At 43.7% G+C, this 27,999-nt stretch overlaps 1 protein-coding gene across 1 annotated transcript; it reads left to right on the top strand.

Moving 5' to 3' along the window:
- Positions 1 to 406: 406 nt before the first annotated feature.
- LOC118391497 (BDNF/NT-3 growth factors receptor-like) lies at positions 407 to 27,824 on the top strand. Its single transcript, XM_052458330.1, has 16 exons — positions 407 to 660; positions 3,753 to 3,827; positions 5,429 to 5,500; positions 8,156 to 8,224; positions 8,346 to 8,506; positions 9,999 to 10,135; positions 10,540 to 10,672; positions 11,091 to 11,405; positions 12,242 to 12,276; positions 12,390 to 12,489; positions 12,736 to 12,927; positions 13,752 to 13,882; positions 14,169 to 14,341; positions 18,811 to 19,051; positions 20,727 to 20,885; positions 26,489 to 27,824. The coding sequence occupies exons 1-16, from the start codon at positions 455 to 457 to the stop codon at positions 26,672 to 26,674; spliced, it is 2,385 nt and encodes a 794-aa protein (XP_052314290.1). The 5' UTR covers positions 407 to 454; the 3' UTR covers positions 26,675 to 27,824.
- Positions 27,825 to 27,999: the final 175 nt, after the last annotated feature.

Genomic DNA, 27,999 nt, shown 5'->3' with positions numbered 1-27,999 from the left:
ATTTACATTCACTATGTTACGTCTAATCCATGAGAACAGGCTGTGTCGCTACATCGCCACGCATTCTGACTCCACGGTGCTGTCTCTCTTATTTCGATCTCCATCAGTACTACGTATGAAGAAGAATCACCACGACAACGGTTTGCTCCTCAAAACATCTGGAGCACAACGCTTGACCATGCAGAGACAGTCGCTCTGCCCCTAAGAAAGAGACGAGAGAGGCAGCACCAGGACCGAGCACTTGACACCTTGCTTCACGGCATCGATATGCAGTAGTGTGATACCAATTCTGCGGAGACAGGGATTGCGCATTCGTGATCAACTGTAGTCTCATTCGTGGTGCCAAACTGATTCATTTGGCTATAGGGTGGGGGTGGGGGTGGGAGGCGGGGGATTCATAATATCCAGATTTGATCAATAGCCTACGGTACTGTGTGATATCGTTGGACCTGCGATGGGCTACAACGTAGGGGGATATGGAATGGCTCGCTCTGGAATCTTTATCGTGTTGATGGGGTTGTGGAGGTTTAGCTCTGCTTGCCCTGCATCCTGCACTTGCAGCATCTCAAGGCTTGTTTGTATCGATCCTGACCCAGGGATCGAGGATTTCCCTATCCTTACGTTAGATGACATGGAAATGGACATCAACATCACCGATATGTAAGTAAAATGAATGGCTACACCATTGTAGACATGGTAAAGCCTACAATGAACTGCACAATAGTATAAAGGTTAACGTTTTTAAGCACACCAATGTCAGATTGCTAAAACAAATACATAATAAAAGGTATGTCTACTATGCCATGCAGGCTGTTAAACTCTCATGTTTCTCAGTTTTGTATGGAAACAACAAGCAACAACAAGCAAAGACAATAGTGTGGGATAATTATCATGCAAAGGAGAGTTTTGTGCTTGTGACTGTGTGTGTGAGCTTGCGTGTCTGGTGGTGTGGATGCGCGCTGTTTGGAATATTTGAATTCGGGTATTTTCCTCTAGAAACCAGGCCCATGCAGTGATAGTGGAAATTATATTATGGAGGATTACGGCACGATGTCTGCCGTGGCCCCAAAATACTGGGACTGTGGGAAGAACGAAAAAAAAACACGACGGAAAAATGTCAGATAATATTATGGACTCGAATCTGTGTCGCCCCAACAAAATACCCAACGTAGCAATGGACTATGGAGTGGTTCTTGCCAATATCAAACAGGTACAGTGCCTTCAGAAAGTATTCAGACCCCTTGACTTTTTTCACATTTTGTTACGTTACAGCCATATTTGAAAATTAATTAAATATATGTTTTTCCTCAGCAATCTACACACAATACCCCATAATGACAAAGCAAAGACAGGTTTTTAGAAATGTTTACACATTTATTACAAATTAAAACAGAAAGACATTTCTATGAGACTTGAAATTGAGCTCAGGTGCATCCTGTTTCCATTGATAATTATTTAGATGTTTCTACAACTTGATTGGAGCCCACCTGTAGTAAATGCAATTGATTGGGCATGATTTGGAAAGGCACACACCCGTCTATATAAGGTCCCACATTTGGCAGTGCATGTCAGAGCAAAAACCAAGCCATGAGGTCGAAGGAATTATCCGCAGAGTGCTGAGACAGGATTGTGTCAAGGCACAGATCTGGGGAAGGGTACCAAACAATGTCTGCAGTATTGAAGGCCCCCAAGAACAGTGGCCTCATCATTCTCAAATGAAAGAAATTTGGAACCACCAAGACTCTTCCTAGAGCTGGCTGTCTGGCCAAACTAAGCAATCGGGGGAGAAGGGCCTTGGTCAGGGAGGTGACCAAGAACCCAATGGTCACCCTGACAGAGCTACAGAGTTCCTCTGTGGAGATGGGAGAACCTTCCAGAAGGTCAACCATCTCTGCAGCACTCCACCAATCAGGCCTTTATCGTAGAGTGGCCAGACAGAAGCCACTCATCAGTAAAAGGCACATGACAGCCCACTTGGAATTTGCCAAAAGGCACCTAAAGACTTTCAGGCCATGAGAAACAAGATTCTCAGCTCTAATGAAACCAAGATTGAACTCTTTGGCCTGAATGCCAAGCATCACATCTGGAGGAAAGCTGGTACCATTCCTACGTGATGCATGGTGGTGGCAGCATCATGCTGTGGGATGTTTTTCAGCGGCAGGAACTGGGAGATTAGTCAGGATCGAAGCAAAGATGAATGGAGCAAAGTACAGAGAGACCCTTGATGTAAACCTGCTCCAGAGTGCTCAGGACCTCAGACTGGGGCAAAGATTCACCTTCCAACAGGACAACGACCCAATGCACACAGCCAAGACAACCCACGACGGGCTTCGGGACAATTCTCTGAATGTCCTTGAGTGGCCCTGCCATAGCCCGGCATTGAACCTGATCGAACATCTCTGGAGAGACCTGAAAATAGCTGTGTAGCGAGGCTCCCCATCCAACCTGACAGAGCTTGATAGGATCTGCAGATAAGAATGGGAGAAACTCCACTAATACAGGTGTGCCAAGCTTGTAGTGTCATACCCAAGAAGACTCAAGGCTGTAATCACTGCCAACGATGCTTCAACAAAGTACTGAGTAAATGGTCTGAATACTTAAGTAATTTTGATATTTCATTTTTAAAAATGTACATTTTTTATTTTTATTACATTTATAAAAACCTGTTTTTGCGTTTTCATTATGGGGTATTGTGTGTAGATTGACAAGAAAAAATGTCAAGGGGTCTGAATACTTTCTGATGGCAGTGTATGTAGCTCAAGGTCACAGTGGTATGTGTATAAGACAGTTTCCTTGCCATTTATTAGGCCACAATTTTTTGAATTGCCAGAGGTGCATGGGGTGAGGTCTGTGTGGAGAAGATAGTCTATAGTCCTTACCACTGAAAGTTGTTGGTGATAGTGAATTATATCAGGCTTGTTATTGCAGCACATGTAGGCCTGTAGATTTGACATATTTCAGTACAGTATGTCTAAACAATACATGTATATTCAGGCTCATATCATTCTCAGAGTAAGATGTAGCCTAGTGTAGAGTACTGTAGATTAGTGTGCCTGTCACGTACATGGCTCCTAAACAAATCCAGATAGTGAGCAAACTATCGACACCAGCGTGCAGGTGCCAAACATCTAGACAGGGTGGTGTTTTATTTAAATGTCTTGTCCGAGACCCTGTCCACCTTTCTTACTTTAATCAAAGGAAAACCTTCATTGATGACGGTCTACTGGCATGTCACCTTGGCATACAAGGCATTCTCATTAAAGATTGAAAATGTAACATCTAGTTAATTCTAAACCACCATCACCCATCCAGGAGTTGTGTACTCTAGCATAAAGATGTATCTATCATCTTAGCTGTTCTAGTCAGTAGATAAAGTATTTGGAGGAGTGTCTGAAGAGACACCAGTTTCTACCACTATCAAACCAGTTCAGAATCCTGTAAAACTGCCCAATGTGGGCATGATGGCCAAATACTCAGATATTTCCATATGTTTGAAAATACTATCCATCTATTGTCCCTGTATATCATCAGACACTAAATGTCTAAAAATGGCTTGAGAAGTACTTTTTAAACCTTGGTGAAGGTCTTACCATACATTGTGGACCATACAAGAATGTCAGTGTGCTGGAGTTTCTTTATGAAGAATTTTGAAAGGGAGTGCTATTTAAAATACTAATTTAGGGACAAGAACATGTGAATGTACTTTATTTATAATAATAATAATTTGTAAATGTTGTATTTCAATTTTACAGATACATTGCAAATCAAAATCGACTATTTGACATTAATGATAACAGCTTGAAGTACTACTCGAATCTCAGAAATCTGTAAGTATTAGTACTACTCAAATGTTAATGTTGTAGCATGACTATTGTAGCATGTTATGGAATATGTCATGGCCAAAGGTTTTGAGATTGACACAAATATTAATTTCCACAAAGTTTGCTGCTTCAGTGTCTTTAGATATTTTTGTCAGATGTTACTATGGAATACTGAAGTATAATTACAAGCATTTCATAAGTGTCAATGGCTTTTATTGACAATTACATGAAGTTGATGCAAAGAGTAAGTATTTTCAGTGTTGACCCTTCTTTTTCAAGACCTCTGCAATCCGCCCTGGCATGCTGTCAATTAACTCCTAGGCCACATCCTGACTGATGGCAGCCCATTCTTGCATAATCAATGCTTGGAGTTTGTCAGAATCTGTGGGTTTTTGTTTGTCCACCTGCGTCTTGAGGATTGACCACAAGTTCTCAATGGGATTAAGGTCTGGGAAGTTTCCTGGCCATGAACCCAAAATATCGATGTTTTGTTCCCTGAGCAACTTAGTTATCACTTTTGCCTGATGGCAAGGTGCTCCATCATGCTGGAAAAGGCATTGTTCGTCACCATGGTTGGGAGAAGTTGCTCTCGGGGGATGTATTGCTACCATTCTTTATTCATGGCTGTGTTCTTAGGCAAAATAGTGAGTGAACCCACTCCCTTGGCTGAGAAGCAACCCCACACATGAATGGTCTCAGGATGCTTTGCTGTTGGCATGACACAGGACTACTGACGGTAGCGCCCACCTTGTCTTCTCCGGACAAGCTTTTTTCCTGATGCCCCAAACAATCGAAAAGGAGATTCATCAGAGGAAATGACTTTGCCCCAGTCCTCAGCAGTCCAATCCCTATACCTTTTGCAGAATATCAGTCTGTCCCTGATGTTTTTCCTGGAGAGAAGTGGCTGCTTTGCTGCCCTTCTTGACACCAGGCCATCCTCCAAAAGTCTTCGCCTCACTGTGCGTGCAGATGCACTGCTCTGTACTGGTGGTGCCACGATCCCACAGCTGAATCAACTTTAGGAGACGGTCCTGGCACTTGCTGGACTTTCTTGGGTGCCCTGAAGCCTTCTTCACAACAATTTAACCGCTCTCCTTGAAGTTCTTGATGATCCAATAAATGGTTGATTTAGGTGCAATCTTACTGGCAGCAATATCTTTGCCAATGAAGCCCTTTTTGTGCAAAGCAATGATGACGGCACATGTTTCCTTGCAGGTAACCATGACTGACAGAGGAAGAACAATGATTCCAAGCACCACCCTGTTTTTGAAGCTTCCAGTCTGTTATTCGAATTCAATCAGCATGACAGGGTGATCTCCAGCCTTGTCCTCGTCAACACTCACACCTGTGTTAACGGGATTAAGTTCATTTTCATGGCAAAAGGGGACCTGGCAAATAATTGCAATTCATCTGATCATTCTTCATAACATTCTGGAGGATATGCAAATTGCCATCATACAAACGGAGGCAGTAGACTTTGAAAATTAATATTTGTGTCATTCTCAAACCTTTTCGCCACAAATGTAGAGTAGGTTATGCTGAACTTTGTTAATGTGTAACTGACTTTTAAAAAGTTCTCTCTTTCTAAATCTCCCTCTCTGAACCAGAACTGTGACAAATACGGGACTGACTTCTATCTCATCAGAAGCCTTTTTCAACAATACAAGACTTCAATATCTGTAAGTACTGTAGTCTTTGATTGATCCTCTGTTTGGTGTTTTTCTTCTCATCCTTCTCCTCACAGATTTAGTTAATGTACTCTCAAAGAGAAAATCTAGGGGCCACAAGCCAATCAAAAACAATTAAGCCAAGTTCATATTATAGGGATGTAGATTTTTACTATTTACCTCAGATTGAAGTCATGACTTCTAGTAGTGTGGTAATTATGGTTTAAATCTGCATGGATTGGCATGATGATGTATAGTCAAAGGAGTTGGGACCAGGGCATGGTAAGGCTCATGACTGGGTAACAGGACGACACGCTCAGCAAACAGTGAGGAACATTGTGTTTAACTGAGCTGTGTGATCACTGCCAATAGAGATCCTATTAAATTCCTAGAGGAGCTATGTCATTAAACCAAAAAAGTTCCAGAATAGGGTGAAAATGGCAGCCATATTGGTCAGGAAGAAATCCAAACCAGTCTATTTGGAATGAATGGCAGTAGAGGCATAATCCTGATTTTACTTATGCAGGAAAGGAAAATAAAAGTAAGACATGATATATAAGAAATGGTTTAATAGAATTATTGTCAACCTAAAAGTGTAATGTAATTATAAATGCAGTTTATATGGGTTATATACCAATTTTCTATATAGATAGCCTCTAAAAATATGTAAACAGGCCATAAATGTCTACATTTTTGTTTTCTTGGAACACTGAGTGCTATTATATGATGCAATATCAGTACTTGTTGCATTTACAACTTGTCTAAATCCTACCATCAACAGATTTCAGCCTGTGAATGACTGTGGATTTACTGCATTGTTTGATTGGAATGTTGGCGTATTGGCAGTGAATTCATTAAAATGTATGGAATTGGCCTCCCGGGTGGCGCAGTGGTTAAGAGCGCTGTACTGCAGCGCCAGCTGTGCCACCAGAGACTCTGGGTTTGCGCCCAGGCTCTGTCGTAACCGGCCGCGACCGGGAGGTCCGTGGGGCGATGGCGCTGTGTTAAGAAGCAGTGCTGCTTGGTTGGGTTGTGTATCGGAGGACGCATGACTTTCAACCGTCGTCTCTCCCGAGCCCGTACGGGAGTTGTAGCAATGAGACAACATAGTAGCTGCTAAAAACAATTGGGGAGAGAAAAAGGGGTCAAATTAAAATAAAATAAAAAAGATGTATGGAATCATTGGGAACCTGAGTGGTGCAGCGGTCTACGGCACTGCATCTCAGTGCAAGAGGCATCACTACAGTCCTTGGTTCGAATCCAGGCTGTATCACATCCGGCCGTGAGTCTCATGGGGCGGCGCACAATTGGCCCAGCGTTTTCCGGGTTTGACCGGGGTAGGCCGTCATTGTAAATAAGAAATTGTTTTTAACTGACTTGCCTGGTTAAATATATGTATCTTTTTTAATTCCTCTAAAAGGATCTGGCTAGCTAGCTACAGTGTGGATCAATTCTTAAAATTCATTATTTTACACAGGGGTTGGAACCAGTTCAGGGAACAGAAGCAAAAACCTGAAAATAAAGGAAGGAACAGAATCAGAAAAGGGAACGAAAGTGCTCTATACTGTTCCGGAACAGAACCGTCATTTGAAAAGCATGGGAACCAGTTAATAACTTTATTTTATGTTCTGGGCATTTTTCTTCTTCAGTCCCACAAATAATGCAACAAGGCGCCTATGCCAAAGCCCTCATTCCGTCACACATAAACTTATTCCAGTGTCTGCCTGCCAGCTGTAAATCTTTATCTATATGTGTGTGTGTAGGCAACGTGCCCCTCTCCCTCTGAAGTATAGGCTACTGTAGCCTACTGATGGCGTTACAAGCGTGATTAAGAAATTAGAGAGGGATTTTTAATTGGAGAAGAATGGATGAACCTTTTCAGTGCTCGTTACGTATACTATAGTATTCACATTTCACATTGGATTGATTAACTACAAAAAGGTAAGACTTTAGAAGCTTTTAATTTAGAAGGTCTTTAATTCTGGTGCCGCTCTGCACACACAAGCATGTTCGCTAGCTAGCTAGCAAGCACTGGTCCAACTCTCAGAGGTTCAAAGACATTCAATGTTCCTCTAAAGAAGCCACTCTTTCGTAGGTATAATACTGTGGCCCTCAGATAATGCATGTCATACCAAGATGGCCAGTATTTCAAGCCCCCCACCCCCCTGGAACAGTGGAATGGAACAAAAAAAGAATGGTTCTGTTCAGAATGAAGCTATTGGTAAATATTTTTGGTTTACAACCCCTTACACAATATCTTATCAAATCACTGGCAAACCACGGTTGACCAACTCCCTGACCAAAATGGCTGACCTTTATCCCATCATTAGAAGGTTCAAGTCCATTCTAGTATTCTAATTACTAAATCTATGTTACTGCCAATCAAGGGAATAATTCTAATCAGTAGGAGAGGCGTAAGAGAGGAAGGAGTCCTGTTCGCACAATGCAAAGATAATGGCTGGACTATCGAAACCATACTTTTTTCATGCATAGTTAAACTGTACAAGGTGCAACATTTGAAAGGTGATAGAGCAAATAGAGCAAGCGTTCCAACATACTGTTTTGTTGTAACGACATACTGGTTATATACATTGATTGTATTATTTATGTTTGACCTACATGAGTTGTTTCATTGTAACCTTTATGATGTATTACTTTGACTTGTAGGAATCTGAGAGACAATAACTTGTCAACACTGTCCTGGAGGACATTCATAAACTTAAACATGACATCTTTGTAAGTACCTATCTCTATTTACTATGTTATGGGACTTATGTTATAGATAAAATATGTGATAGGAAGTATTTAAACGTACTGTGTGTGTGTGTGTGTTAATGCTCAGTTTTTTCTCCTCTAGTCCTCTCCTGTCTGGTAACCCTCTGGAGTGTGTATGTGAGAACATGTGGATCAAACTGAGGCTGCAAGAGGACATTGACAGTTCAGAAAGTCAACAGCTGAAATGCATAGACGACCTTGGAGTGAGGAGGGCCATCTCCAGATTAATTCTCCCTGATTGTGGTAATGCCAACGAGAGAGAGAGAGAGAGAGAGAGAGAGAGAGAGAGAGAGAGAGAGAGAGAGAGAGAGAGAGAGAGAGAGAGAGAGAGAGAGAGAGAGAGAGAGAGAGAGAGAGAGAGAAAAACACCACCTATACTCCACCCATGGAGACACATACAAAGCTCTCCCTCACCCTCCATTTGGCAAATCTGACCATAATTATATCCTCATGATTCCTGCTTACATGCAACAATTAAAGCAGGAAGCACCAGTGACTATGCTTGAGGCAAATAACACTGAAACATGCATGAGAGCACCAGCTGTTCCAGAAGACTGTGTGATCACGTTCTGCGCAGCCGATGTGAGTAAGACCTTTAAACAGGTCAACATTCACAAGGCCGCAGTGCCAGACGGATTACTAGGATGTGTACTGCGAGCATGCGCGACTCCAACACCATCATTAAATTTGCCGATGACACAACAGTGGTAGGCCTGATCACCGACAATGACGAGACAGCCTATAGGGAGGATGTCAGAGAGCTGGCCGGGTGATGCCAGGACAACAACCTCTCCCTCAACGTGATCAGGACAAAGGAGATGATTGTGGACTACAGGAAAAAGAGGACCGAGCATGCCCCCATTCTCATTGACGGGGCTGCATTGGAGCAGGTTGAGAGCTTCAAGTTCCTTGGTGTCCACATCGCCAACAAACTAACATTGTCCAAGCACACCAAGACAGTTGTGAAGAGGGCATGATGAGACCTCTTTCCCCTCAGGAGACTGAAAAGATTTGGCATGGGTCCTCAGATCCTCAAAAGGTTCTACAGCTGCACCATCGAGAGCATCCTGACTGGTTGCATCACTGTCTGGTATGGCAACTGCTCGGCCTATGACCACAAGGCACTGCAGAAGGTAGTACTTACGGCCCAGTACATCACTGGGGCCAAACTTCCTGCCATCCAGGATCTTTATACCAGGCGGTGTCAGAGGATGGCCCAAAAAATTGTCAAAGACTCCAGCCACCCTAGTCATAGACTGTTCTCTCTGCTGCCGCATGGCAAGCGGTACCGGAGCGCCAAGTCTAGGTCCAAGAGGCTTCTAAACAGCTTCTACCCCCAGGCCATAAGGCTCCTGAACATCTAATCAAATGGCTACCCAGACTATTTGCAGTGCCACCCCCTCTTTACACCACTGCTACTCTCTATTGTCATCTATGCATAGTCACTTTAATAACTCTACCTATATGTACATAATACCTCAAATAACCGGTGCCCCCACACATTGACTCTGTATCGGTACCCACCTGTGTATAGTCTTGCTATTGTTATTTCACTGCTGCTCTTTAATTACTTGTTACTTTTACTTCTTATTCTTATCTGTATTTTTTACAACTGCATTGGTTAGGGGCTTGTAAGTAAGCATTTCACCTGTTGTATTCGGGCATGGGACTAATACATTTTGATTTGTACAGTAAAACAACGTTGTTAAAAGTTCTGTTTACGTTTGTCTCACAGAGACTCCCGCAGTGGAGGTCAGTCCCTCTATCGTCACAAAGACGGAGGGAAGTGATGTCACAGCAGTGTGCAGTGCAACAGGGTCTCCTGCCCCTGAGATCTCGTGGAATTTGGACACCATCTTCACCAGCTATGAGGTGAGATGATGTTCTCTGTTTTGGTATATTATTGAAGGCACAATCCTCTGACTATTACTAGAGTTAGGATGATGAGGTCATGTTGGCATGGAATAACTCCTGGCTTTATATGTAACTGAACCACATAGCACTACATTTTATTCATTATTTTAAATGAAACTTGTCACAAGTTTTTACATTTCAATACATATATTATGAAAAGCAATATCTAATTGTTTTATAATAATAGCAGTACATTATTCCATACTTTTAGAAGGTGTTTTAGAACTTACAGCATTTAAGATTTTAACTCCAGATTTTCCACTATGATCACAATGATATGTTAACTGAATCTACCATGTATTATATGTAACTATTAATAATACCACTAATTATTGCGCTAATAATGATAAATGTATTTACAGGTCAATGTCTTGGAGCTGGAAAGCAATCTGACACTGTCAGGTCTCTCGCCTTCGGACAACGGCAGAGTGATTACTTGCAATGTGGAGAACGTAGTCGGCCAAACCGAGGCTTACCTCCAACTCAACATCCTCTGTAAGGACGTGTTCTGTTGTGTTGAGTACATGTGCCTTTTTTATTGACATTTTATTCTGGCACTGTGGTTGCAAAATGTCAAATGTCATTTTCACAGATGATTCTACAGTGTTTTTCCTGGATCTATAGCATCCTTATATTTGTGGTCTACATTCCTTACTGAAAATAATGTTTCTCACTTCTCCTTTAGTACGGTCCACTATCCCTCAACAATCTGATTGACTCTACATGTCTTCCTGTCACCTTGCCATACTCTTCTCCTCCTGTTCAGCTCCTGGTTGCCCTCAATGCCTTACCATACCATACCCTCCCTCCATCCCTCCCCCGGCACTCCTCCAGACCTCCTTCCTCGTGTCTAGCACCCACTCCCAGTATCCTGTGACTATTCTTCCTTTCCTGTTCCTGTTGTCTCTGTCAGTTTGCCCCACAATCCTGGAGCTGCTGGAGCCATTGAGACTCCACCACTGGTGTATCCCTTTCAGTGTGACTGGGAACCCCAAGCCCGAGCTGCAGTGGTACCACCAGGACCAGGAGCTCCACGAACAAGAGTATATCAAGACTGAGATCCACAAGAGCCTTGGAAGCGTTCACCACGGCTGCCTGCAGCTTGCCAACCCGACTCACATCCACAACGGGCAGTATACGCTGGTGGCCAGGAACGAGTTCGGGGAGGACCAGAAAGTAATTGACGCCCACTTCCTGCTCCCACCAGACGAGGGCGACTATCCCTCAGGTCTCACTCCTGTTTCATTTATAGTTATTGCAATTCTATATAAGATGTTATATAATCGATATAAGCGGTTTTATACACTCTCAGAAAAAAAGAGCGCTATGTAGAGCGACCTGTCCCCGTAGGACCTGAAAAAAGTTTTCAGATAGAACAGATCAGTTTCCAGATCGGGTCAGATAAAACCCTTTTTGGTTATAAATAGCATCCTTTCAAGGGTTTTATTTGGAACCAGATATTCTATGTGGAACCAAAATAGTTCTAAACGACCTGAAGTCTCCTACGGGGACAAATGGTTCTACATGGCACTCTGTTTTTCTGAGAATATACTGTTTTCTGTATAGCATAGTGTATGTAACTGATGTGTATGAATAACACGTCAACTCCCCTTTTCACTTTTTTCAGAACAGCCATATTACCCTTGTAAGTATTTCTTTAGACGTTGAATTTTGCTAAGAATTATCATTCTAAAATTTGCTGTTACAGAGACATGTATGTATGCGTTTTTCTCTTGACATGACATTAAGTTTAAGAGTTTAGGGATAATGACAGATTGACGATTCCTGCCTTGTCATCATTTCAATGTCCTCTGTCCACTGCTCGTCCTGTGCTGTGGGATATCGTCACCATGCTGGTCCTTAGACACCACTGGTAGGTGCTTTAACTTTGAAATCCTGTGATCGACATGACGTAGCTAACACATCTTTAATACTGTACATATCCCAACCAGACAGTATTTTCAGCGTTTGAGAGGAAATTAGATTAGATTATGTACTTCAATGTAAATGTTTGTATGCTTAATGCTATTTTCATTCTGTATTAAATATGTATTTTTCTCCCAGACTCACCACTACCCCCAATAGATGACAGTGTTGCAGTAGGTTAACATACACTCCATCATGTGTCATACATGGTTATTTATATACAGTACTATAATGTAGTGCACTGATATTGGCAGGTATTTTATGTTGTCGAATGGTGTTTTCCCAGGTGTACGTAGTGGTGGGAATCGCTGGTGTGGCATTAATTGTATGTGTTCTGATGGTGATCATTCTGAAATACGGAAGAAACTCTAAATTTGGGATGAAGGGTAAGACTTTTTCTTTAATCTCAGTTGAGTCGTTTTCCAGACCTGTATTAAGACTTGCAGGACTCAGTTGGATTCCCATTTAAATGATAATGAACATTGTGCACATTTCTACAGTATATTTAGTCCCACCACATTGCAGCTTAAGTTTTGCCACATAACAACATACAGAAGTCAAACATGAAAAAGACCTCTCACTCCTGTCATAATTATATTTCCTCCCACTGGGCTCCTCCACCTCCTCCTCAGGCTCCTCCTCCTCGGTCATCAGTAACGATGATGACTCTGCCAGTCCTCTTCATCACGTCTCAAACGGCAACAACACCCCGTCGTCCTCGGAGATGAGCCACGATGCGGTGATCATTGGAATGACAAAGATCCCTGTCATCGAGAACCCGCAGTATTTCCGCCAATCTGGCAGCATGCTGAAATCGGACACATGTGAGTTACCGTGCCGCCAAGTCCTGCTGGTGGCGTAACCTAGTATTTTTCTGATAAATCCATGACAGGGACACTGACTGGACTGTCTTCTCCATCCACTTCCTGTCTGATGTTACCATGGCGATGACTTTGGTTGACCTCTTGCTGTGTGACCTGCAGTTAATACTGTAGTATCAGACTGTACCGTAGAGAGGCTATAACTCAGTGGAGGCTGCTGAGGGGAGGACGGCTCACTCATTATTATGAGCCTCCCCTGCTATCACTGGACATACATTCTGACCATAGATAGTTTTGGTAAACCCAGACAAACACATCTGACTTTTGCACTTGTTGCCCTGTGAGAAATGTAGTTCTGTTAATGGCTACCATAACGCCTACCATAATGGCTACCAAACTGGTCTGACAAGCGAACAGTACATCATTCTATTTTCGTCTGTGGATATCCTCTATGCAGCAGTAGACTAGGGCTGTTGCTATAGCTTCAGTGTATGTAATGAGTAGGGCCAGGAGGTTTTCTTCACCTCTTGACCTGACTAATTATAACTAGGGCCAGGAGGTTTTCCTGGTCAGTTCACCCTTCTTAATAGGCCTTGTATGGGCCTTGGGCAGCAGATAGCCTAGAGCATTGGGCCAGTAACCGAGCTGACAAGAATAAAAATATTTCAATGTGCTCTTGAGCAAGGCACTTAACCCTTCTTTGCTCCAGGGATGCCAAAATACTATGGCTTACCCTGTAAAACACAACATTTCACTGCACCTATCTGGTGTATTTGACAAAACAGCCTTTTTTTCATAGCCTAACTGTGTCTCTCTTTACATCCCAGTTGTCCAGCACATCAAGAGACACAACATTGTGTTGAAGCGTGAGCTGGGAGAGGGGGCCTTTGGGAAGGTGTTTCTGGCTGAGTGCTACAACCTGACTCCAGATCAGGACAAGATCCTGGTGGCAGTCAAGGTAAAGTATGGCCCTCCACGCAGTTATTTCAAACTATCAACATACACTTTACAAAAGTCAAATAATGAAACAATGGGTCTTTTGTTCTGGCTTTGATATAAAAAATTGCAGTTTGTGCTTTTCATTGTGCATTGTTTTGGGTAATAGTACCACAAACTAATATATCTTTGGATTTAATTTAACTTTGTAGGAAGGAGACTTTGAAAAAAATCAACAATCCCAGCAATCAGTTATGATAATTATGTGTGCATGCATACCCATGCACGCACATCCCTGTCTTCCTCAGACGTTGAAAGAGGCCAGCGAGAGTGGCCGTGCTGACTTCCACCGGGAGGCAGAGCTGCTGACCAACCTGCAGCACGAGCACATCGTCACCTTCTACGGCGTGTGTGTGGACAGCGACCCGCTCATCATGGTGTTTGAGTACATGAAGCACGGCGACCTCAACAAGTTCCTCAGGTACCGTCCTGTGTCCCGATGTCTACCTGTGTCCATTCTTCCTGTGTCTGTATTGAATAGAAAGAAATAAGACGTGTACCAGTCAAAAGTTGGGACACACCTACTCATTCAAGGATTTTTCATTATTTGGACTATATTCTGTAGAATAATGGTGAAGACATCAAAACTATTAAATAACACATACAGAATCATGTAGTAACCAAAAAAAGAGTTAAACAAATCAAAATATATTTGAGATAAAGTAGCCACCCTTTGGCTTGATGACAGTTTTGCACACTCTTGGCATTGTCTCAACCAGCTCCACCTGGAATGCTTTTCCTACAAATGCTGAGCACTTGTTGGCTGCTTTTCCTTCACCCTGCGGTCCAACTCATCACAAACAATCTCAATTGGGTAGAGGTTGGGTGATTGTGGAGGCCAGGTCATCTGATGCAGCGCTCCATCACTCACCTTCTTGGTCAAATAGCCTTTGCACAGCCTAGAGGTGTGTTGGGTTATTGTACTGTTGAAAAACAAATGATAGTCTCACTAAGAGCAAACCAGATGGGATGGCGTATCGCTGCAGAATGCTGTGCTAGCCATGCTGGTTAAATGTGTATTGAATTCTAAATAAATAATTGACTGCAACACCAGCAAAGCACCATCACACCTCCTCCTCCATGCTTCACGGTGGGAACTCCACATGCGGAGATGATCCGTTCACCTACTCTGCATCTCACAAAGTCACGGCGGTTGGAACCCAAAATCTCAAATTTGGAATCATCAGACCAAAGGACAGATTTCCAACGGTCTAATGACCATTGCTTGTGTTTCTTGGCCCAAGCAAGTCTCTTCTTATTATTGGTGTCCTTTATTTTTCATTCATTTATTTATATAGTAGTATATAGTATTTATTTAACCTTTATTTAACCAGGTAGGCTAGTTGAGAACAAGTTCTCATTTACAACTGTGACCTGGCCGAGATAAAACAAAGCAGTGCAACACAAACAACAACACAGAGTTAAACATGGAATAAACAAACATACAGTCAATAATACAATAGAAAAACAGTCTATATACAGTATGTGCAAATGAGGTAGCATAAGCGAGGTAAGGCAATAAATAGGCCATAGTGGCAAAATAATGACAATATCGCAATTAAACACTGAAGTGATAGATGAGTGTTCAAGTAGAGATACTGGGGTGCAAAGGAGAAAAATAATAAAATAAATAACAGTATGAGGTAGTTGGATGGTCTATTTACAGATGGGCTATGTACGGGCACAGTGATCTGGGAGCTGCTCTGACAGCTGGTGCTGAAAACTAGTGAGGAAGATATGAGTCTCCAAATTCAGTGATTTTTGCAGTTCGTTCCAGTCATTGGCAGCAGAGAACTGGAAGGAAAGGCGGCCCGAAGGAGGAATTCGCTTTGGGTGGACCAGTGAAATATACTTGGTGGAGTGCTTGCTACAGGTGGGTGCTGCTATGGTGACCAGTGAGCTGAGATTTGGCGGGGCTTTACCTAGCAACGACTTGGGTTTGCCGACAAATATTTTATTTATTTACCTTTATTTAACTAGGCAAGTCAGTTAAGAACAAATTCTTATTTTGAATGACGGCCTAGGAACAGTGGGTTAACTGCCTGTTCAGGGGCAGAACGACAGATTTGTACCTTGTCAGCTCGGGGGTTTGAACTTGCAACCTTCTGGTTACTAGTCCAACGCTCTAACCACTAGGCTACCCTGCCGCCCCAGCGAGGGCGAGGGCCAGCCAACGAGAGCATACAAGTTGCAGTGGTGGGTAGTATATGGGGCTTTGGTGACAAAACGGATGGCACTGTGATAGACTGCATCCAATTTGCTGAGTAGAGTGTTGGAAGCTATTTTGTAAATTACATCGCCGATGTCAAGGATCGGTAGGATGGTCAGTTTTACGAGAGTATGTTTGGCAGCATGAGTGAAGGATGCTTTGTTGCGAAATAGGAAGCCAATTCTAAATTTAACTTTGGATTGGAGATGCTTAATGTGAGTGTGGAAGGAGAGTTTACAGTCTAACCATACACCTAGGTATTTGTAGTCGTCCACATATTCTAAGTCAGAACCGTCCAGAGTAGTGGTGCTGGACGGGCGGGCACGTGTGGGCAGCGATCGGTTGAAGAGCATGCATTTAGTTTTACTTGCATTTAAGAGCAGTTTGACGCCACAGAAGGAGAGTTGTATGGCATTGAAGCCCTTCTGGAGGTTAGTTAATAACAGTGTCCAAAGAAGGGCCAGAAGTATACAGAATGGTGTCGTCTGTGTAGAGGTGGATCAGAGAATCACCAGCAGCAAGATCGACATCATTGACGTATACAGAGAAAAGTGTCGGCCTGAGGATTGAACCCTGTGGCACCCCCATAGAGACTGCAAGAGGCCCAGACAACAGGTCCGCCGATTTGACACACTGAGCTCAGTCTGAGAAGTAGTTGATGAACCAGGCGAGGCAGTCATTTGAGAAACCAAGGCTGTTGAGTCTGCCGATAAGAATGTGGTGACTGACAGAGTCGAAAGCCTTGGCCAGGTCGATGAATACAGCTGCACAGTATAGTCTCTTATCGATTGCGGTTATGATATTGTATACAGTATGTCGTGTCTTTGGCATCATTAAAGTGAAGACTGTTATTTTATCAACTCAATTCTCTGTAATTATTATTGTATCATGTATTATTATATCTCATTCCAAAGGTCGTAAGTTGTTGGTTATTTGCACGAACACAGCCTTCAATATGAATCATCCATACATCAATTGTCTTAATCATTTATTTACTAACTAACTAAATCACAGAAATGCATAACAAACAACAATATATATGGTTACAAGGAAATGATAAGGGGAAGTGGGTATGGACTGAGAAGGCCAGGAAAGACAAGTGACACTACACAGTTGATAATTATAATAATTTAAACGCTAATCCTTTGCACATGAATGCTCACTTATTCGGGAATAATTGCAATCAATATATATATTTACGCTCAGTGTGTCATCATGATCTCTGTAGGAATCGTCCGTCTTTCTGTTGGAAAGTTAATCTGAACTTCTCACCACGTCTTTCGTGGTTAGAATGGATACTTCAGAGTCCCATTCAGAAATCTTCTTATAGAATAGATGTTTCGGCGGTTGTCGGTCTTCACGTTCAGTCGACATAAATTCTAGCTGCAGACTTGTAATTAGTATCAAAGATTTGCTCTTATTCTGTCGGTATCGATAGTCTCAGAGTTGAACCATTTCCACCAGTGTAGCCAATGCTCCACGTGGTTTGGTCAGGAATTCAACAACCAATGAATGCATGGTCTCTACTCAAACCTTAGCCCTCTAGGTAATCGAGGTACGCTTGGTCTGAAGTAGGCTTCTCCAGGTGGGGTTTATATTTGGAACAGCAGAAGAGGGCTGTCCCATGACGCCAGGTCAATGTCTGTGCTCATTGGGTGGGCCAATGACTTAGTTAAATTTTAAAGGGAATTGGATTCTCTTTCATTAAACAGTTTAAAATCACATTACATCATTTCACAAATAGTTTCATCTTTACTCATTCATTTTATATAATAATTAGATGCAAATGTCATAACAGAGACTCTTGTATAAACAGAGTTATGGTAATGTGGCTGTATTGTCTGTCATGAGGTCACAAACATTAGACAAAATGGACCGGTCAAAGCTGGATTCTCCACGGACTGTTTACACATTCTCTAAAACATGGATATTGTTCAGTTCTCAAGTTCTGTGAGGTAGAAGTTCCTTTGTTCTACTGTGAACCCTCTCTCTATACTGCATGGCCGGGGGGGAAGAGAGTCTCTTACAGGAATTTACGAGAGAAAAAAGAGGGCCACGTCATGACAGTTAGGACCGTGAGCGTGGCTGAGGTGCACCCATGACCAGCTCGGAATGGTCGGTGATCTGTTTGTTAACTTGGCTTTCGAAGATCTTAGAAAGGCAGGGTAGGATAGATATAGCTCTGTTGCAGTTTAGTAGTAGTTTCTTTGCAGCAATACAACCATGAAGGCCTGATCCACGCAGTCCTCTCTGAATAGTTGATTTTGAGATGTGTCTGTTACTTGAACTCTGGAGCATTTATTTGGGCTGACATTTCTGAGGCTAGTAACTGTAATGAACTTGTCCTCGACCGCAGAGGTAATTCTGGGTCTTTCTTTCCCACGGCGGTCCTCATGAGAGCCAATTTCATCATAGCTCTTGATGGTTTTTGCGACTGCTACCATTTGTTTAACACTTTTTTTGGTTACTACATGATTCCATATGTGTTATTTCATACATTCATGTCTTTCCTTGTTATTTTACAATGTAGAAAATAGTAAAAATGGTGATACTGTATTTGAATTAAAACTGGAGAACTCCATTTCAATGCAGACGTATGAGTTTGCACTTATCCTTCGCTGTAGTCAGCTGTAGGTAACTATAGTTTTCATTGTGTCTGAGCCACCTGTGTTGTGGTGCAGGTCCCATGGTCCTGACATGGTGCTGATGGCTGATGGGCAGCACAGCCTGATGGTGGAGCTGACCCAGTCCCAGATGCTGCACATCGCCCAGCAGATTGCTGCAGGCATGGTCTACCTGGCCTCCCAGCACTTTGTCCACAGAGACCTGGCCACACGCAACTGTCTAGTGGGAGAGAACCTGCTGGTCAAGATTGGGGACTTTGGAATGTCCAGGGACGTGTACAGTACCGACTACTACAGAGTGAGTCTCATACATACATACATACATACATACATACATACATACATACATACATACATACATACATACATACATACATGCAGGACAGGAATACTCTCACATGTATAATTGTAATTTTGTTGCACAAAAAAAAAAATCTATTTTTAATGCCATTTAAATGCAAATTCTATAATCTGGATATACATGCTGTTTCCATGGTTATATGGGGCAACAGTGCAAATTGCACTGGCAGTTTTTTCCCTGAGCAAGGAGTTCATGGTTGACTTTGCGTTAACGCTGCAATGCAAATTTTGCCGTGAATTCTACTACACTATTTTAAGGCAAGTCTGTTTTTTTACTGTTCTTAAAATACCAAGATTTCATGAAAACTCCTCTCCAGTATCTAACAAATTTCACATATTGTGAGGAAAAAATAATCGACCATGGCGGCAAGCCCAATCTGTTTCTGCTTGACCCAACTTTATTGTTGTTGTAATGCTGCACTGGGATTGGCTAGTTAAAGCACAAACCGATTGGGTGACCAGGCTAGCTGTTACTATCTAGTCTACACTAGAATAGTATAAACAGCCACTACAGATTCTGAGTTAGAGTCCAGAATATGTCGCAGCCGGCCGCGACCGGGAGACATAGGCCATATTGTCCCATCGCGCACTAGCCACTCCTATGGCGGGCACGGTCAGAAGGTGCACGGTGTTTCCTCCGACACATTGGTACAGCTGGCTACCGCGTTAAGTGGGCATTGTGTCAAGAAGCAGTGCGGCTTGGTTGGGTTGTGGTTCGGAGGACGCATGGCTCTTGACCTTCGCCTCTTCCGTGTCCATATTGGAGTTGCAGTGATGAGACACGACTGTAACTATCAATTGGATACCACGAAATTGTGGGGAAAAATGGGTAAAAGTAACGCAAAAAAAATGTTATAATAAAAAATATTATTATATTATTATTATTATATTAAAATTATAGTATAGACAACGCTACAGACATTACAGATAGTAATTTTAAGCCAGTAATATGATTTGTTAGTTCCAGACATGTTCTGTCTCCCAGTCAGCCACAGTCCTAGGGTCTATGTAGACAACAGTACCCTCTGCTGCTGACTGGCTCTCTCTGGGGAGAATCAATACAAAACAGATGAATGTAACTGAGACCCATCATCCCCCAATCAGATAGCAGCATATGAATAGGCCCACTCACTAATACACATATAGGAAGACTAAGAATGCAGCTGAACAGTACTTGGCTCAACACATGTAATAATTAGCCAGTTATTGTAAACCGACACATGTGATGTCAATATTAGCCATGGAAGAAGATTGTTAATACCATTACAGGCAAAAAATGAATTGTGCGAGTTGGGTTTAAATACATTTTTTAAATTTTATATATCACATCATGACATTGCATTCCACGAGAACTCTAGGCTCACACACAATATACATTTGTGTACATGTCATGTTAACCAAATGCCTTATCGTGTAGGTTGGTTACTGACCTGACTGACTCAGTCCTTTCAGCTACTTGTGGAGTTAAGTGACTCAACACCTATCCATTTAACCCTTTCTCAGGGGGTAGCTTCTTTTCTTCACTACAGTTTGTTCTAACCTTCATCTCCTTCCTTTGACCTTCTCTGTGGTTTTCCTGGATGGTTCCTGATGGATCCTTTGTCTGTTTCCAGGTGGGGGGTCACACCATGCTGCCCATCCGGTGGATGCCTCCTGAGAGCATCATGTACCGGCGGTTCACCACGGAGAGCGACGTCTGGAGTCTGGGCGTGGTCCTCTGGGAGATCTTCACCTATGGGAAGCAGCCCTGGTACCAGCTCTCCAACAATGAGGTCAGTACTCTCTTATGACAGACAGCAGCACTCAATGGGATTTGGTTCTGGGTTCTGAGATGACAAGGTCAGAGACAGAAGCTCAAACCTTTCCTAAAGTAGATTGACTACACTGGTAGCATAGTTAGGGACTTGTGTTTTGGACAGTCATGTCATATGACCTGGATTTTAAACTCTTATTTAAAGCTTTTTCAACAAACTGTCCCCTTTTATTTTTATGTCAGATCATCCGGCACCATCCTCAGACAATTGCTTTAATTTGTGGTCTAATTTTTGGAAAATACTTAAAATAAAGGTTCACATTGAGGTCATGTGACATGATAGCCCAAAACACAGGTCCCTAACCATAGCACCTGACCTCCAGTGATGAGATTTATCTCCAAATACATCACTCTGCTGTTGTCTCTTTTTCAAATCTTAGTTACAGTTGGTCACATTTGTATTGTCCACATAGATTTGAAATGTATTATGAATATACAGTACCAGTCAAAAGTTTGGACACAACTACTCATTCCAGGGTTTGTCTTTTATGTCTTACTATGTTCTACATTGTAGAATAATAACGAAGACATCAACACTATAAAATAACATTTATGGAATCATGTAGTAACCCAAAAAATGTAAAACAAATCAAAATATATTTTATATTTGAGATTCTTCAAAGTAGCCACCCTTTGCCTTGATGACAGCTTTGCACACTCTTGGCATTCTCTCAACCAGCTTCATTAGGTTGTCACCTGGAATGCATTTCAATTAACATGTGTGCCTTGTTAAAAGTTTATTTGTGGTTCTTTCCTTAATGCGTTTAAGCCAATCAGTTGTGTTGTGACAAGGTAGGGGTGGTATACAGAAGATAGCCCTATTTGATAGAAGACCAAGTCCATATTTTGGCAAGAACAGCTCAAATAAGCAAAGAGAAATTACAGTCCATCATTACTTTAAGACATGAAGGTCAGTCAATCCGGAACATTTCAAGAACTTTGAAAGTTTCTTAAAGTGCAGTCTGAAAAACCATCAAGCGCTATGATGAAACTGGCTTATGAGGACCGCCACAGGAAAGGAAGACCCAGAGTTACCTCTGCTGCAGAGGATAATTTCATTAGTTAACAGCCTCTGAAATTGCAACCCAAATAAATGCTTCACAGTTCAAGTAAGACACATCTCAACATCAACTGTTCAGAGAAGACCGCATGAATCAGGCCTTCATGGTCAAATTGCTTCAAAGAAACCACTACTAAAGGACACCAAAAAGAGGAGACTTGCTTGGGCCAAGAAACACGGCCAATGGACATTAGACCATTGTAAATATGTCCTTTGGTCTGAATTTGAGATTTTTAGTTCCAACCACCTTGTCTTTGTGAGACGCAGAGTAGGTGAACATATGATCTGCGCATGTGTCGTTCCCACCGTGAAGCATGGAGGAGGAGGTGTGATGGTGTGGGTGTGCTTTGCTGGTGACACTGTCTGTGATTTATTTAGAATTCAAGACACACTTAACCAGCATGGCTACCATAGCATTCTGCAGCGATACGCCATCCCATCTGGTTTGTGTCTAGTGGGACTATGATTCGTTTTTCAACAGGACAATGACCCAAAACACACCTCCAGGCTGTGTAAGGGCTGTTTCACCAAGAAGGAGTGTGGTGGAGTGCTGCATCAGATGACCTGGCCTCCACAATCACCTGACCTCAACCTAATTGAGATGGTTTGGGATGAATTGGACCGCAGAGTGAAGGAAAAGCAGCCAACAAATGCTCATCATATGTGGGAAACCTTTGACGGGTACATAGGGAGGCGCACAATTGGTCTAGCGTTGTTAGGGTTTGACCGGGGTAGGCCGTCGTTGTATATAAGAATTTGTTCTTAACTGACTTGTGTTACGGTTTTCTTCCGTCGAAGGAGAGTCGGACCAAAATGCAGCGTGGTTAGTTGATACATCTTTAATGAAGAAAAAACGCGAACAATACAAAAACAACAAACGGAAATGTGAGAACCTATACAGCCTATTTTTTTTTATTTTTGTAAAAAATAATTTATTATCTTCAATACCATTCATTCTTTACAACTCATAATCTTCATACATACTCAAATAATGGTATTTTAATTAAACATAAACCCCAAACAAAAACACCGGGGAGCATCTTCCCTCCCCGTCACCCTACAAAATACCTTTCCCTATCTCCCCGTCCCTAATCTATCCCCTTACAAATCTAAATGACACCCAGCCCTAAACCCCCCTTCCACCTCTCCCGAGCAGCATGCTGCCCCCACTTCCTCTCCTCCCTCTTCATCCTCCCCCTCAAATCTCCTTCCACCCTCCTCACTATCCCTTCCACCCCCCAATCTCTCCCTGTCTTCACCATGTTCTGCCTGGCTTCCCACAGCCCCCGTTTAAAGAGACTCATGAGAAGCCAGAGCAGAAACCTGTCCCTATCCGTCCCTCTGGCTCTCCCTACACCTCTCTCTAACCTGGCCCACGTCAATACAAAATCCCCCTTACCAAACCTAACAACACCCGTGCCCTAGCCCATACTACTCCGGCAAAGGCACAGTCCCAAAAGACATGGCGCACAGTCTCCTCCCTGCCACAAGAGGATCTTGGACAGGTGGGGGATTGCACCAAACTATACCGGTACATGATGGAACGTACCGGCAAGCACTTATGGAGGCTCAACCAATTCAGGTCATTGAGCCTGTTGTCCAGACCCTGCGCCTGCACTCCCTCCCAGACCACTTCCGAGATGCCCACTACAGGCGCCGGACTCCCTGCCTTTCTGACCTCCTCGTACAGGTGCCTGTGATCTAAACCTACTCAGGCAACTTCAACCTCAGGGTGCATGCAGCCACTTGGCCGCATGACGAAAGTGCCACGGCAGCTGTTCCGCCCAAGGACCCGTGTTAGACCACACCATTACGCTTCTCGCCTGATACGAGAAGAACACCCGCAGGAGGTAACCGGACGGGTATATCACTGGCTGAGCAAGCTCCGTTAACAAGAAAGAAACAAAAATTGTGTCCAGCTTGAGGGGGAAATGTGGTACCCCCCTACCTCCCTCCCCGATGGGACAGATCATGCGTGCCCTGGCGACCCACTCGCACCTGCCACTCCACATGGACTGAAACACAAGCCTCACTAGAGGCCTCCTCAGACAAGCCGGCAATGGGTAGATGTATGCCAAATACAAAAGAGACGGCAACACATCCACCTTTAGGACCAGGACTTTGCCCATAAAAGACAAATACCTAGCCTTCCACATTGCTAGCTTCCTCTGTACCACTGCGATACGCATGTTCCAGTTTAGCGTCGCTGAGCCGGAGGTCTCAAAATGGACCCCGAGAATCCTCAGGGCCCCCTCACAGAGAGATAACCCCCCAGGCACATCCGTTCTACCGCGCCATCTTCCGAAAAACTTGACTGAAGACTCTGCATGGTTCAGAACTGCTCCCGACGCTCGGGTGAAATCTCCAAAGATGGCAAGGGACCTTGTCAGGCACGAGTCCTTGCACAGCAGCAAGGAAGTGTCGTCAGCGTACTGCGTCATCTTAACACGCAGCCCACCACTTCCAGGGATCAACAAGCCTTCCACCCCTGTGTCTGCCCTAATGGCAGCCCCCAGAGGCTCCATGTACAGAACGAAGAGGAGAGCCGAGAGTGGGCACCCCTGCCTGACCCCAGACGAGAGGTCAAAAACGTCACCCAAGTGACTATTTACACTAACTCGGCACCCCTCTCCGACATATAATGTACGAATCCATCCTATGAACTTCTCCCCAAATCCTAATCAACCTAACACTCTGAATAAAAAGGATCTATTCACGCGATCAAAGGCTTTCGCCTGATCTAGCGCTGCTACCATTAAAGGCAGTCCTCTATCCTCAACCCAAGCGATGGAGTCCCTGATTAACTGTAGGTTCCATCTAATAGAGCGGCCCTCTACCCCGCACGTCTGATCCTCATGGACGACGTAGGGAAGGGCTGTGCGCAACCGGTCTGCTAAAACCTTTGCAAGTAGCTTGTAATCTACACACAGCATGGTCAACGGCCGCCAGTTGCCACGGTCTGTTACTTCCCCCTTCTTATATAAAAGTGACAGCACACCAACAGCCATTGATCCCCCCGGGACCCCCGTCTCAAGGATGACCTTCAAGACTTCGAGGACCACTGGTCCAAGTATACCCCAAAACTTGAGATAAAACTCAGCCGGCAGCCCAACCATCCCAGGCACCTTCCCTTTTCCCATCCTCCTAAGAGCGCTCTCAACCTCTTCTAGTGAGATCTGGGCCTCCATCACTTCTCTAATGTCCTCCGGCAACCGCCTGGACAAGTGTTCTAAAAACACATTTCCCTGCTCTACATCTATTTCTCTTTCCTTAAATAAACCTTGGAAATGATCAGTTGTCACCCTGAACCATATCCTCTGGTTCTCTAACTATACTACCATTTTCTTCCCTAACGCCATGTATTACCTTCCTACTCTGTCTGGCCCTAACCGACTTAAAGAACATAGCAGAACAAGTCTCATTATGTTCTAGAAAGCCACTATGCGCACGCTCCAGGAAAGCTCGAGCCTTCCGCTCCTGCAACTCCCTGAGCTGCGCCTTTAGGGTTGTTGCGCCATGAGTTTTTAGGAGTTGCGCCATGTAGGACCGTCCATTTTCGGAGTAGTGTGCAGACCACCATGGCAAGCCATTAGCCTGGCAATGGCGCCTGCACTGCTATCCCCCCCTCTTCCTAAATCTATATTAAAATCTCCCCCTATCACTAATTTCCTATTTGTGACACAGGGGCGTCAGACAGTCCACCATCTCCCTCCTGTCTGCCACCACCTGTGGCCCATACACCACCACTAATCTAAATTTACAATCCCTTATCGTGACATCCACCCCTATAAACCCTCCCCTGCATTACCACAAAAGAATCCTCCACTTTTACCTCCACTTCCAAGCAAACCGAATCGTGTTGGCCAGCCCAATCCCAGGGACCGTTGATGTATTTAGCACCATCTCCGCAAGGAGAATGGCGCTCGTTCTCTTCTCTTCCAAAACAAGTAAAAAGAAAAACCAAAGTGACCGAGCCTATCTGGTGAAACTACACAAAGACAGGAACAATCACCCACGAAACACTCAAAGAATATGGCTGCCTAAATATGGTTCCCAATCAGAGACAACGATAATCACCTGCCTCTGATTAAGAACCGCCTCAGGCAACCATAGACTTTCCTAGACAACCCTACTCAGCCACAATCCCAATACCTACTAAAACCCCAATACAAAAACACACCACAAAATAAACCCATGTCACACCCTGGCCTGACCAAATAAATAAAGAAAACACAAAATACTAAGACCAAGGCGTGACAACTTGCCTAGTTAAATAAAGGTTAAATAATTCAAATAAAATAAAGTACTGTACATTTCCCAGCAATCTATTAAATAAACCAGTCTAAAAAACATCACCTTGGTGAACCTCACATTTGTTTAGACGCTGTTATCATATGAGCAATGGCTTCCTTGATTGACCCTGTGGGGATAAATGCATTTCATTTGAATTAAATTGAAAAAGTACTGAGCAGTGGTAGTGACCCGCGGTACTCCCCCTACAGGTGATTGAGTGCATCACCCAGGGGCGCGTGCTGCAGCGGCCGCGTTCTTGTCCAAAGGAGGTGTACGACCTGATGCTGGGCTGCTGGCAGAGAGAACCCTACATGAGACTGAACATCAAAGAGATCCACAGCCTGCTCCAGAATCTGTCCAAGGCCTCGCCTGTCTACCTGGATATTCTGGGCTGAGTGAGTCTGATCGGCTGTATTTGTGTATGGGATGGAATGAGGGTGGAGTTGTGTGCGTACGAGCGAGCATACTGTTTGTATGGGTGCGAATAAGGGTGGAGTTTGTGTGTGTGAGCATACTGTGTGTGTGTGTGTGTGTGTGTATGGGTAGGATGAGGGTGGAGGTGTGTGTGTGTGTGTGTGTGTGTGTGTGTGTGTGTGTGTGTGTGTGTGTGTGTGTGTGTGTGTGTGTGTGTGTGTGTGTGTGTGTGTGTGTGTGTGTGTGTGTGTGTGTGTGTGTGTGTGTGTGTGTGTGTGTGAGCATACTGTATGTGTGTATATGGGTAGGATGAGGGTAGAGGTGTGTGTGAGCATACTGTATGTGTTTCTGTGTGCTGACTGTGCTTCTGCCTGCTCATCACATAGACAAAAGCCTTACATTTGATTGCCATTTCCTTTCCTTGTCCATTTGAAAATACTCTTAGGACCCGTTTCTCAAACCCAGATTAAAAGAATCCTGGAGTAGGCCCAATTCTGGTTTATATATCAAGAGCAAAAAATAGGATATCATAAACATCAGTTAACCTTGAATTACATACTCTTGGACTTTGACGGGGACTTTTTAAATAATAGTCAAAGAATAACTTAATAATGTCCATGAAACCAAATGATCAGTAATCTTTATTAAATTGTAATTTAGTCAAGGAGTAGGCCAAGGCCTCCCGGGTGGCGCAGTGGTTAAGGGTGCTGTACTGCAGCGCCAGCTGTGCCACCAGAGACTCTGGGTTCGCGCTCAGGCTCTGTCGCAAAAGGTCCGTGGGGCGACACACATTTGGCCTCGCGTCGTCCAGGTTAGGGAGGGCTTGGCTGGTAGGGATATCCTTGACTCATCGCGCACCAGCGACTCCTGTGGCGGGCCGGGGGCGCAGTGCACGCTAACCAAGGTTGCCAGGTTCACGGTGTTTCCTCCGGCACATTGGTGCGGCTGGCTTCTGGATTGGATGCGCGCTGTGTTAAGAAGCAGTGCGGCTTGGTTGGGTTATGTATCGGAGGACGCATGACTTTCAACCTTCGTCTCTCCCGAGCCCGTACGGGAGTTGTAGCGATGAGACAAGATAGTAGCTACTAAACAATTGGATACCACGAAATTCGGAAGAAAAAGGGGACAACCCCCCCCAAAAAAAAGGACTAGGCCAAATCTGGGTCAGCGAAACAGATCACTGCGTCTCAAAATTATAATGGACACGTGCCAACATGGATACAGCATTTCCTTGTTTCTCCTAACATGAGGAGGAACATCTCTTGTGGAGCGACATATAAAGTCGAGACGTGCAAAGAAAACTAAA

Source organism: Oncorhynchus keta, chromosome 12 (assembly GCF_023373465.1).
Source record: "Oncorhynchus keta strain PuntledgeMale-10-30-2019 chromosome 12, Oket_V2, whole genome shotgun sequence".
Taxonomy (NCBI): Eukaryota; Metazoa; Chordata; class Actinopteri; order Salmoniformes; family Salmonidae; genus Oncorhynchus; species Oncorhynchus keta.
This window is presented reverse-complemented; position numbering and strand designations above follow the sequence as displayed.